Source organism: Cnephaeus nilssonii (genome assembly GCF_951640355.1).
Source record: "Cnephaeus nilssonii genome assembly, chromosome: 6".
In the NCBI taxonomy this organism is placed as follows: Eukaryota; Metazoa; Chordata; class Mammalia; order Chiroptera; family Vespertilionidae; genus Cnephaeus; species Cnephaeus nilssonii.
In genome coordinates, this window is record NC_137077.1 from 50,799,365 (window position 1) to 50,812,915 (window position 13,551).

A 13,551-nucleotide genomic window follows, 5' to 3' on the forward strand; every position below is an offset into this window, starting at 1 on the left:
GAGAGTGTGCACCTGGATCCCTAAAATGCCTACTCTATTCCCTGGCTATCATCCTGGGCACAGTTGGAGGGTGGGGGTGGCTGAAGCAATAGAGTCCAGATGAAAGCTCTCTCCTGGAACCTGGCCAGGTGCTGGTTACGCAGCTATTCACCTCTTGGCCAGCTCTCCTGCCCACTCATCCACCCTCCATCTGTCACCCTGGAACTGAAACAGCAAGTGTTCCTCTCCAACAATCTGTGCTGCCTCTTCACGGCCATGGTCTATGTACCAGGCTCTAAAGGTGGAAGGGAGGAGATGGGAGTCCGAAATCAGGGTCTCTTTTCCTACAGACCTCACAACAGGGTATCTTCAGCTTTGCCAAGTCCCAGAAGGTTCCCTTGCTTGGCTCACTTGAAAAACCTAGGCTGATACCACTTCTCTTAGAAAGAGCCAATGTCGCCCCAGGCTGGAATATACTCACCATCTTGGCTTCTGATGGCATAGGGTGGCCGGAGGGAGAAATGGAACCACTGCTGTTAACTGGTGGGCCAGGGATACCAGGAATGTTGGGCACCATAGACACAGGTCTGGCCAGCTGGATCAAGAGAAGGAAGAAAAACCAGAAGGGAACATAATAGTATTGGTGGGGCAACAGCTTCCCAAAATGCAGTGATTTTGAGATTGGCACATCAGGGCCTGTTCTGTGCAACCTGCCCACAGGGCATACAGGGATCCTGGGAAATACCTCCCCCATAGCACCGAATCTAATCTTCCAATGCTATGACAACTTCTATGGGAAGGGCTGGGGCTATATTGAGGAAAGTGGTGGGCAATTTGGAAGGTGCTAAGAGCCAAGTGAAAGCAACCAATCAGCAGGCTGGCAAGATCAATTCCTAGACCAGGAGCCAATTGTCCAGATGAGCCTTTGTCTAGTGTTCCATAGTACTGGATTGGCAGAGGTTAGTGAAGCGTTTGGGCAGGCTTCCATGCTCCACTAATACAGACCAGAGCCCACTTTTCCCTGGGGCTCATGTGTTTAAGAGCATTCAGGTGGAAGGGAGGGACTGTGTGTTGGTAGGGCTGGCTGTCCCAGCTACAGAGCTTACCGATATAACAGAAGGCATCTGTACCGGAGGCCCTGGCAGCACAGGCATGGTCTGCCCATTAGCAAGATGCATGACGAGAGGAAGGGAGCCAGTGGGAGACCTAGAGGACACATGAAGTGAAATGCTCATAATACAGACCCTTTTGCCTATGGATCTTTCTTCTATATTATAGCAGATTTTCCAGTCTTCTCCAGTTAGGGAAGCTAAAGGGCAACACTGTATAATCTTGCCACCCTCATGAAGGTGGAAAAAGCAGGGAATGCTATAAGATCTTTACACTTTGCAAATTAAGCAAATACCACTGAACTCAAATGGGTGGGAAGCAAATCCTATTGAGAGTTTTGAACAATTGCCCTGGCCAGTGTTGCTCAGTTGGTTGAACATCATGCTGGGCACCGAAAGGTCGCTGGTTTGATTCCTAGTCAGGGCACATGCCCAAGTTGTGGGTTCAATCCCTGGTTGAAGTGCATATGGGACGCAAACTATCGATGTTCCTTTCAAATTGATGTTTCTCTCTCTCTTTCCCTCTCCCTTCTTCTCTCTCTAAAATCAATAAAAGCATATTTGAAAAAAAGAATCTTGCCCAACCAGTGTGGCTCAGTGGTTGAGCATTGACTTATGAACCAGGAGGTCATGGTTTGATTCCCGGTCAGGGCACATGCCTGGGTTGCCGGCTCCATCTCCAGTGGGGGGGCATGCAAGAGGCAGCAGATCAATCATTCTCTCTCATCATTGATATTTCTACCTCTCTCTCCCTCTCTGAAATCAATAAAAATAATTTTTTAAAAACAGTTTTGAACAATTAAATAAACTCCCTATCACTGCCATGTATAAATTCTGTCTTGCCTTAGATGAGGAAGACTTGGACCAAAGTTATTTTGCAAAGGTGAATTATGCCATATGATAGCCAAATATGAATAAGTTTCTCTTGTTCCTTTCCACATTTTGCTCTACCCTGTCCAAAAAGATGTCTCTTTGTATTTTTCCTAGTGGGTCCGCAGAACAATAAAGCTTCAGAAGGCTGAATTCTGACAGTAACCTCTTAACTCAATGGGTACCTAGGTATAGGATGTCAAGTCATCCCACTATGAAATCTGTACAGGCTGTGCCATGAGTGAAGACAAATAGACAAACAAGATTAGGGGCAGCAAAGACCAAGAATCCTAATTGGAACTGAGGGAAACACTAAAAAAATGATGACAATGTGTTTCAGTCCCTCATTCAGTGTTGCTCCAATAAATATCTACTGATTCAGGTCAAGAACTTATGTAGTTTCCTGTGTAGCCTCGATCATTATGACAAACTTCCTAAAGTTTTAAGGATTCTCATTTTAGATCAAAGAAGTATTAAACCTCCGAATTAATGAAGTATTATCCTCAAATAAATACTTGCTCGTCTACTCAAAAGGGGGAGGAATTTATTTATTTTGAGAGACAATCATAGTGCCCTAACTGGTTTGGCTCAGTGGATAGAGCGTCAGCCTGCGGACTGAAGGGTCCCAGGTTCGATTCCGGTCAAGGACATGTACCTTGGTTGCAGGCACATCCCCAGTGGGAGGTATGCAGGAGACAGCTGATCGATGTTTCTCTCTCATCGATGTTTCTAACTATCCCTCTCCCTTCCTCTCTGTAAAAACTCAATAAAATACATTAAAAAAAAAAAGACAATCATAGTGACTCATTTTCTTTGAGTATTCAAACAGTCCCTGTTTTATCAAATAATTTTACAAAGCAGAAAAAAATTCAGGCTTCATTATTTCTCTCTGCTCTTTACTTACCCCAGTTGCCTGTTGGATGGTGGAGCCTGTGTGATGACAGAGGTTGGGGAGGGAAGGGTTGGGTGAAGTGGATCATAGCCCAAGTGGAGAGGCAGGGAGCCAGGGCGTACAATGGTAGGCGTTGGAGTAGATATCACAACAGACTTTGGGGCAATTTCCTGGGGAGAAGAGACCAACAGATCACAAAGTGCTTTAAGGGGCTGTTTATAGAGGAATATGTAGCTGGTAAAATCTAGCACAAATTTATTGAAAGAGCATTAGAGCAAGTCATGTCACTCCAGGGTCATGGACCATACCTCACTCACACATTCAGTAAAAATGCTGAGTTAAGACCTTTTGGCTATCCCCCTTTCATCAGGGATGATGCCCATATGAATGAGATGACAGTTGAAAAATCACGTGAAATCTCTGTGGAAGCATTGTAGTATCATATAAATTCTAAAAATTGTTATAATTTTTTACAATCTAGATACTGTCGTTCTAAACTTGATACTGTCATTCTAAACTACCCATATTTTCCGGCGTATAAGACGACTTTTTAACCCAGGAAAATCTTCTATACGCCCAGTTGTCTTATATGCTGGAAAATACGGTATGTGTCCTCTGTTCTCTAACAGGAAAAGGCAGGTACAGGTATAAGACTGGTGATAAGGCAACCCAATATCTTCTTTAAAAGAGGGCTATGGAAGTTTAAATAATGATCAGATTGTAATAAAACAACCTCTTCCCTCTGTTAGGATATTAGGTTACCAGTGGCCACATTGGCCATGAAAACATCTCCAGACAGCTTTTAGGACCTGGTTGCTGATGAAAAGGAGAAAGAGAGGGGAAGGCTGTAATTTTTTTTTTGGGGGGGGGGGCTGAGGTGGGGGAAGTGGTGGTACAATGTTTATGGAGGGAATGGTTTTAGAAGTTATCAAACCAAGTTTGGAGGGAAGTAAAATGAGCTATAGATGCACTATTCAAAGTGGATATTAAAATTAATAACTGCTAAAAAAAATAACTGCTGGTAGAACAGTAGAGATTGGAAGGAGGCGTGAGGGGGCTTCTGAGGTTTTGATAATACCTGGGCACTAGTTACAAAGTCTGTAAACTTTGTGAAAATTCAGTGAGCTGTATACTTACAATTTATGTACTTTTCTGTACATGTACTATATTTCAATAAATGTATAAAAATTACTACTTCTTAAAATGTTTCCTTTAAAAAATTTTCAGAATCCTAGCAGATACTCCCTTTAAGTGATTAGAAGACTTACCTCTGGGAAGACTTTTTAAAAAATTGTTTAATGTCCAGTTTATAAACCAAGTGATTTTCTTTTTCACTTATTAATTAAAGTACTACATAAATACAGTAACATGCATTGACTAAGGTACAACTAAATGAATTTTTGCATATGTGAAATCAAGACAGAGCCCATTTCTAGCACCCCAGAAGGTTCTCATGCATCCCTTCCCAATCCATACCTTTCCCCACAAGAGGTTAAACATTATTCTGAGTTCTATCACCATCAAATACTTTTGCCTTTTCTTGAACCTGATGTAAATAAAATTACATAGTATGTACTTCTGTCTATGAATTTTTGTTATTGTTCAATATAACATTTGTGAAATTCATCCTTACTGTTGTGTATATCATTAGCTTATTCTTTTTTAATGCCATGTAGTATTCCATTTTATAAATATACTACACTTGGTTCATTTTCTTGTTGATGGACTACTTCTAGCTTTTTATACTATTATCAATAAAACTGTTATGAACATTCTCATACACTTCTTTGGGTGGACATACACAGTAATTTCATTTCCACATGGACTTAGAAGTAGAACTGCTGGGTCACAGAGTAGGTGTAATTTATATAAATCTTCTGAACAATTAACATTTATTTGAATATATTCCATCTTCCTGTATCACACACTATTTGTACAACTAATGAATCAAAATGTAATCTATTAATTAACATGTGGGATGACTTCTGATAGAGAATTTTACCTTGTCCTTGAGCACCGGGGAGCAGGGGCTGGAGGCAGGGCTGTCAGGTGGGGATGAGTCTACCTCCACTGGCCCCTCTTCTTTGATTTTAATGTCTGGTGTGGAAGGCAGAGACATGTCAAGGGGCCCTGCAGCAGCCTGCTAAAAGAGAGAAATGCGCATAGTTTAACTCCATGATTCCCTTCAAGTTGAATCTGTATCTTCCCAGTTAAAAGAAGAGGGAATAAACTTCTAAGAAGTTTAGTCCTTGGTCAAAGTGCCAAACTGCAAGTCAAAGAAATGTGAAGCCAAGGTTTTATGTACAACTTTGGCCAAATCCTTTCAACTTCTCAGGGCTTCTGCTTCCCTAACTATAAAATGGAAATAACACCTGCTTCACCATGGGTGAAAGATCTTAGAAAGATCCTGAAAGGGAAAAAATACTCACAATGCTTATAAAGATCCTGAAAGGAAAAACAAGATGTGATTTAAATCCATCCAAGTATTATGATATTATTTTTCAGGAAAGTAAAATGATTCCTGAATCCAGTGCCTGCCTTTTCCTAACCAGCTCAATTGGCCACTGGAGAATTGTGAACACTTTTTCTGCCAACCAGATGATAGATTACCCAATTATCAAAAGCAAATAAAGACAAATTGATGATTAAGGTACTGAAAACAACATAAGAAAGACCTTTTCTAGGGCATGCCCCATGTTTGATGGTAACTTCACCCCCAAATCTGGTGCTAGAAGCTAAAAGTTAGGAAGACAGGGCTTCAGGGTAACAGAGAAAGGAAAAGCTGATCACTTGATCCGTGAGAGAAATGGAAAGTTGGTCCTAGGAGTAGGACTGGAGAAAACCAGAAATAAAAGAGAGTACATTCCTAGCATTGGGGCCACCACCTTACACAACTGTGGAGCCATAAGTGGCTTTGCAGGGAAAAGAAACAATCCGAGATGATGGCCCTGACACTGCACCATGACAGGGGCATGAACCGATGGCATTGCAGTTCAGTTTTATGACTACGTCGATCCTTTGCTCTCGTCTTCCTAAATCCTACAATTGTTGGTGAAAGAGGAGTTTGTTTCTAACTCTTCTCTTGCTACCTTAATCCCTAAAAATGTTCTTGGTAGTTGAGCAAACTGAAGATAGGCTGGTGTCTACCACATTAGAGAAGGTGGTAATGGTTCTTTTTCTCCAATATGATGGAGGTGAGCAATAGCAAAGATGGTTTCACTTCTGCCCTAATTTTTTTTTACATTTCTAAGATGTCAGGCCCAACTGAGCTAATCCTGGGATCCCTGAAACCAGAGGGTGGTGGGAAGGAGAGGCCTCTCAACCACAGGTTTAAAATCCCTCTGGGGAAAAGCTGTGGTTCAGGAAAGTTGTGGGCTCATAAAACACTCCTGGAGATAATCTTACATTGAATCTGTGCTTCTCATCAAGGTGAGGTGAAGACAGGCAGGAAGAAATACCAAGAGATACTCAATGAGTAAAGGCCTGACCAACTATGAAAGGCTTCTCAGAAGTGTCAACAGAGCAAAAATGGCAATGGAAAAGACCTTAAACTTTTCATGGGAGGCTAATTTTCTTGAATTTGCCTATAATGAGTTTGGTTTAAAATCCCTCACATCCTGGTGGAAACAATTTGATGTTCTTTCTTTCTTTCTTTCTTTCTTTCTTTCTTTCTTTCTTTCTTTCTTTCTTTCTTTCTTTCTTTCTTTCTTTCTTTCTTTCTTTCTTTCTTCCTTCCTTCCTTCCTTCCTTCCTTTCTTCCTTTCTTCCTTTCTTTTGTTTTGTAATTCAGCTTGATCAATTGACTGATTTCTTTGTTTTGGGGGAGGGAGAAATTATATCACATAGGATGAAACAACTGAAAAATGAGAGACTGCCCTGCCAGTGTGGCTCAGTTGGTTGAGCGTCATCCAATCCACCACGAGGTTGCAGGTTCAATTCCTGATCAAGGCACATGCCCAGGTTGTGGGGTTGATCTCCAGTAGAGGGCGTGTAGGAGACAGCCAATCGATGTTTCTCTCTCATCAATGTTTCTATCTCTCTCTCCCTCTTCCTTCCTCTAAAATCAACAAAAACATATTTTTTTTAAAAAAGAGAGAGACTTGTGTCTCCAAAGAAAAAGAATAATGAGAAGTTTAGTTCTGCCTTTTGAAAGTAGAACTACAAATACATGCCCCTGAATTGCCCTGCCTTCTTTTAGTTTGAGGGAGGCAGCATGAAAAGAAACTCATAGAAAGCTATGGAATTTGTAAAGACTTCCAGTGATACGGACACTTTATCTTGCATTCATACAATTTAAGCTAAATGGAAAAATCATGTACAATTCCCTTTCAGAAGGAAATAGCTTTCCTGCACATTTTTTTTTTATATTCTGGTTTTGATGGGATTTCATGTCTTACTGTGTCATGCAATTGTGGAGCATACATGTGGTTAATGTGTACATGTTCTGAGATCATATATTGGAATTTTCTGAATTATTATGGAACACATACTTGATTTTAAAGTGACTAAGTAACCCAGAATTTCAATTCTAAAGTAGAATAAATTTTGACCTTTTCAGTTTTCTTTTCCCTAAAATCCCTTATACCATGGGAACTATTTTTATTTGACTTAGCTTCTTTAAAAAAAAAAAAATATTTTATTGATTTTTTACAGAGAGGAAGGGAGAGGGATAGAGAGCTAGAAACATCAATGAGAGAGAAACATTGATCAGCTGCCTCCTGCACACCCCCCACTGGGGATGCGCCCGCAACCAAGGTACATGCCCTTGACCGGAATCGAACCTGGGACCCTTCAGTCCGCAGGCCAACACTCTATCCACTGAGCCAAACCGGTTTCGGCTTGACTCAGCTTCTTGAACTATTTCCTCTGGTCTTCCAAACTGAAAGATTCTCTAGAGATTTGGAATATAAAGTCTAAAATCAGAATCACAGCACCTGAGGATGCAAAGGCATTCCAGCATTTTAATCCTTTCCACAGTATCTACACTAAGTGACCTACATATAATTCAATGCACTCAGTGACAGCTTCCACCTCTGAGCCATACAAAATAAATTTAACCCTTCTTTTACATGAAAACTGTTCAAATATTTAAGACTGAACTTTTGTTCATATTAAGTCTTCTCTTGCCAAGCAAAACTTCCTCTATTTCTGTAAATATTCCCAAAGTGACATAATTTCTAGTTCGTTCACCATTCTGGTTGATCTCCTTTGGAAAGCAATAAGAACATCCTTCTTTAAGAAAACAGTTCCTTAGAGTGTCGTCCTGATAGCCAAGGTTGCAGGTTTGACCCACCAGTTAGGGCACATACAAGAATCAACCAATGAATACAGAAATAAGTGGAACAACAAATCGATGTCTCGATGTCTCTCTCCCTCTTTCTCTTTCTCAAATCAATCAATACATAAAAAGTAAAATAGGCAGAACAGTCTTCGCCGAGAGTTGCTGTGGTTTCCTGCTTCAACAGTGCTTGGACGGAACCAGTACTGTCCCCCATCCCAGCCAGCCGCCCAGATCCAGCTTTCCACTTCCTCCTCACAGCACCCTGGGATTGCCCCAAGGCCCCGCCACCACTGCTCCAATGCCACACATCCACCTCTCCTCAGCCACCCACCCTGAGGACCGTGTCCACCTCGCAGGTTTGCCAGAACTGCCACCTGCACTTGGAGGCCTCCATCGACTGCCAGATCCACCTGGAGCTCTATGCTTCCTACACTACCTGTCCACGTCTTTCTACCTTGATGATGTGGCTTTGAAGAACTTTGCCAAATATTTTCCTCACCAATCTCATGAGGAGAGGGAACATGCTGAGAAACTGATGAAGCTGCAGAATCAACTAGGTGGCCGAATCATCCTTCAGGGTATCAAGAAACCAGACCTCAGTGACTGGAAGTTTGGGCAGAATGCAATGGGGTGTGCATGACAGTTGGAAAAAAGAGTGAATTAGTCACTACTGGAATTGCACAAACTTGCCACTGACAAAAAATGACCTTCATTTGTTTGACTTCATTGAGACTCACTACCTGAATGAGCAGGTAAAATCCATCAAAGAACTGGGTGGCCACATAACCAACTTGAGCAGGTTGGAGGCCCTGAAACTGGCATGAAGACAGACTTGTGCTGATCCATCATGTGGCCCCCTGAAAGACCTGGGTGGCTGACTAGGATTAGTGGGTATTCTCTGTTTCTATAGAACCAAACCTGTAATTGTGTGCTTTAACCAATTAAGCAAATTATCCCAGGGCACAATGAGAATAGCCTAGATTCGAACACTACCAGTTTTTCAGTATAAGTCCCGCCTCTCACCTTTTTCTCATCCTCATCTGAAGCTTTCTTGAATTCATGTTCAAAGGAGCTGGCTAGTTCATTGAAGAGCCCCACCTCCTCACAGTTCTTCAGGAATCTAGTTGGAGTAGGAGTTTGATCTGTAGACATGAAAAGAAAGGAAATTCGATTTTAGTTTTGACCTAAAATTAAACTTGGGAGTATGTAGAGAGCACATTTTATTCTTCTATCTGGAGAGAGTCTCGTTGTTAGGGTGAATTTGCTTTTTGGATCTCTAGTAGGTGAAGGCTGGTGCTAGGCCACCAGAGGGTGTCTGTGCTGTGTTGCCTCAAGGCCAGCAGAGGGAAGACAGAACAATGTTATGCTGTGTGACCATCCATGTAACCACCTTTCTCCCAGAGGCTGGTTTCACCTTCCTTACCCCCAAACAAAACCAAACCACCCACCCAGGTGGAGTTTGTGAAACCTCTAGATTTGAAAACCAAGTATAGCTAAGTGACATTTTCTCTTTAAACTTACTCCCTGCTAGGTCTGAAGCGAGCAGTTATAAGCAGATGAATGTTAAAATCTGAGGAGGAGAAGAAACTGAGGCTCAGGTGGTTGAGTTTGTTTGCTAACACTACCAAATTAGAAATGGTGTATTGCCTTTCAGTGATCACTGAGGTAAGGGTCTGTTACCTTCTAAAGGCATTCCAGGCAAATCTAGGGGCTAGGGAACAAGACAGCAAGATCATGAGCTAGAAAAGGAAACTGCAAACAATAGAACAGAAACCTGGGCCCAGAGCAAATTCCGGAAACCAGGATATTTGGATTTAGACTTGCCAGCCAAAATATCCTCTTAGGGGCTGCACAAATCTTTCCTCAACACAGTGCCTCTCTACCTTGGGAAGAAGGCTCTCTGTAACCTATGGCAACTTTTCAAGCAACCTGAATTTTATTTATTTATTTATTTATTTATTTTTAAATGTTTAAACCTACTGTTGTTTTTTTAAATATATTTTTATTGATTTCAAAGAGGAAGGGAGAAGGAGAAAGAAATAGAAACATCAATGATGAGAGAATCATTGATCGGCTGCCTCTTGCACGCTCCCTACTAGGGATTAAGCCTGCAATCCAGGCATGTGCCTTTGACCAGAATCTATCCCAGGACCCTTCAATCTGCAGGCCAACGCTCTATCCACTGAGCCAAACCAGCTAGGGCCAAGCAGCTTGAAGTTTAGATTTGAACTTCTCTCTCCCCATTCTGTTTCTCCAGTTTTTCTCTTAGGTCAGCTGAATCTTGTTCCCTGATCCTAACTCTTTTAGATAGTTTTCCTTGACATGATAGTTACCTCATGGATTCATCTCATACCCCAAAGCACTAGGTTGGATGATAGAAATAGAACAATGTTTAAATAATATTTCAAGGAGTGACACCTGGTATTAAAATTGCTCCTTCTAGCATGATCAATTGGGAATAATCCAGTGGGATTTTCCATGGAAACAACATAATTTAAAAATTTTTTAAACAAAACCTCTTCTGAATCAGAGTGTTTGGAAAAGTTACCACTACTTCCCAAAATAGTTTTAAAAGCTTCTCTGGCAGCTTTGGTTGGCCAACGATAAAGCCACTTTCCCTCCATCCCCGGGTGAGTAGAGGTAATATCATCCTTTATGCTTAGAGAGCACTTCAGTAAGGACACACAAAAAATTACCACTCAAGTGAACCAGGATGGGGCAGCTCAGGGCATGGCTATGGCAGAAGAGGGCCTTTGGATCTCTGATCTGAGGCTCATACAAACTTCTTCCATTCCTGAACAATGTATAAGAAAACCCTTAACCTGCTCTGATGATTCTGAAGCAATCAACAAGTGTTTACTGAATACTTTTTATCTTTTGGTGCTACATTTGTGTAGAAATCTGGGGGAGAAGAGAAATAGGAATATAGGAGTTTTGCCCAAATATAAAACATGGCTCTTGCCCTAGAGAATAAGAGAATGCTTTCTAAATGAGGAAATAAAACAATTATACATAGATAACATCATAGTATACAAACATCATGTGCAGTAGAGAATAAAATTATTGCAGAAATTAAATAAAGATAAATTAATGACAGAGTAGTTAGGAGGACTTGAGTTGGGTCTTAAAGAATGGCTTCAGATGCTAAGGTGGGTGAAGGCATAGAGAGAGGCAGGGCATGGGGACCATGTATAGATGAGAAGAAAAAGGTACGTCTAGGTCAAAGGATAATTATGTTAGGTATATACGTTGTATATAAAGTTGGGCAGGTACCATGGGGCTAGGTTATAGAAGGTCTGAAAATCCAAGTATGAATAGCCTTAAAGTAAGAGAAAATGGGAAAATAATGACAGATTTTGTGTGGAGGAGAAGAATTTAAGGAAGATTGGCTTTTTAATAGAATGAAGATAGATTATAAGAGACTAGTCAAGGAGAGAGACCAGCTAGGAGACTATGGAGGAGAATTCAAGCAAAATGAGGGTAGTGGCAGGAAGAGCAGGATGGAACAGAACAGAGAGAATCTGAAGAGAAAAATAAAACAACTCAAAATTTTGAGAATATCATCACTGAATAACAAAGGAAAAGAAGTTGGTTTAGAGGACAAAGATAAATTTAGTCATCGACATGAAGATTTGAATGACAGAAAGCCAGCCAAGCTAAGTGTAGAGGGTGGAATACATGTGAGACACCAGGTCATAACTTACAGATATGAGAATTAGCAGCCTAGATAGAATAGCTGAAGTTAGGTGCAATGGGATGAGCATTCCAGAACAGCATGCAAAAAATAACAGAAATCACTTTCTCTCCTTGGGACTGTCCTGTATCAATTTCTCACCACTCCTGGAGACTCAGCATAGGCCTTTACACCATTTCTAATAACCTCTCCAACTTGATAACCTTGCCTCAAATTTACCTCTTTCATAAACTGTCTATGACTAATTCCATTTAATATTAATTATCTTAGTATTTTTTTTGTTTGTATTATTCACTTATATTAGACTACAAATACTAAAATTATTTTCATGAATATATGACCTGACTTAATAAATTTAAGTATGGTACCTGAACATGTTAAATCCTATAGTCACTCTTTCCTCTAAAACCTCCACTAGCTTTTTTCTTTTTTAAATTTACATTTTTATTTATTGATGAGAGAGAACATCAATTTGTTTTTCCACTTATGTATGCATTCATTGGTTGCTTCTTGTAAGTGCCCTGACTGGGGATCAAACCTGAAACTTTGGCATATTGGGACAACGCTCTAACCAACTGAGCTATCCAGCCAGGGCTCCCCTGAGCTTTCTTAAGGATCATTAATGATCTCCATTCATGTCCTTTTTCAGGAATTACAAGCTCCTGGCAAAGTAGATATTCAGTCAATATTTGCTTAATTAATAAGAAATTGGAGATCTGTAAGGGCAAATCCCTTTCTTCATGTATAGAAGTATGGAGAGAGGTTAAATACTGAGGTAAGCTTGCTTAACTCAGGCTAAAACAGAACCCCTCATGGTATTGAAAGCAAAAGCCCACTTTGGTTTGTATGTTTGTCTAGCTGAAAATGGCACAACAGAACTGTTGCTACACGGTTTGAGAGTTTGCTGAGAATGGTCCCTAGAGATAGCATATGTAAGCAAGACAAACTCTAAACAACCAGAGAGAGGTTCCAGGTCACCCAAATTGGCACAGAAAAGTCCCATTGACAAATGTCTTGTTTGAACTTTGGAAATGTGCCCTCAATGGTGTCTGGGTTCACAAGGGAAGCTGAATTTACGAACTGACAATCTGCCTGCTTGGGGAAAACTGACACCCAGTGGATGAGAAGCAGCCAGACGAGCTCGGCTTCCCTGCTTTTGTTCACTCCTTCATTATGGGTAGGGAGAAATGTCAAAGGCATCTTCTGTCTATAAATCTTCTAACGTCTTAATAAAAAGAAGGCAAGGAGGAAATAAGACTGAAAAAAGCTAAGACAAAACCTCAACACACCGAAGAACCCTCAAAAACCAAAGAACCCAATCTTGTATTAAAAATAGAGTAGAGGGCACAATAGAAACTTGGGAGCTTTTAGTGTTCCTTTTTCCTGATTAAATGCAGATCACATAAGGGCTCTTAATGGGAGAAGGGGAGGGTAGCTCCCAGTACATCTGGTCCCTGGTATTAATCTTAACTGTCTGGTGATATCAAGGCACGTGGCTTCTGGGGTAGCAAATACCTGCAATGATGACTGAGTCAGTTCGGGCTGGGCCAAATTTCAATGTCATCTCATGCTTGTGTTTATGAACTGCCAGGTGGTCCTCATTTGTAAATCTCTGAAACGAAACAGAAATGGAGATGTGTAAAAACAATAACACTTCAGTGCCCTTTTAAAATGTCCTACCAAACATCCTGTGATAAGGTTGGTTGCTGGAAAGAGGGATTGAACA

The 13,551-nt window shown here is 40.9% G+C and overlaps 1 protein-coding gene across 3 annotated transcripts in view; it reads right to left on the reverse strand.

Annotated features, from left to right (window-relative positions):
- ATF7 (activating transcription factor 7) overlaps window positions 1-13,551 on the reverse strand; it is a 110,357-nt gene that overhangs the window by 17,961 nt on the left and 78,845 nt on the right. For 2 of the 3 annotated variants that reach the window (XM_079775121.1, XM_079775122.1), the window contains exons 3-8: window positions 13,341-13,437; window positions 9,155-9,273; window positions 4,853-4,993; window positions 2,863-3,020; window positions 1,086-1,185; window positions 461-574 (exon numbers count right to left, since the gene is read on the reverse strand). In XM_079775121.1, coding sequence (XP_079631247.1) covers window positions 461-574; window positions 1,086-1,185; window positions 2,863-3,020; window positions 4,853-4,993; window positions 9,155-9,273; window positions 13,341-13,437 — 729 coding nt within the window. The remainder of the gene's footprint in view (window positions 1-460; window positions 575-1,085; window positions 1,186-2,862; window positions 3,021-4,852; window positions 4,994-9,154; window positions 9,274-13,340; window positions 13,438-13,551) is intronic. The other variant, XM_079775123.1, reaches the window with a different exon arrangement.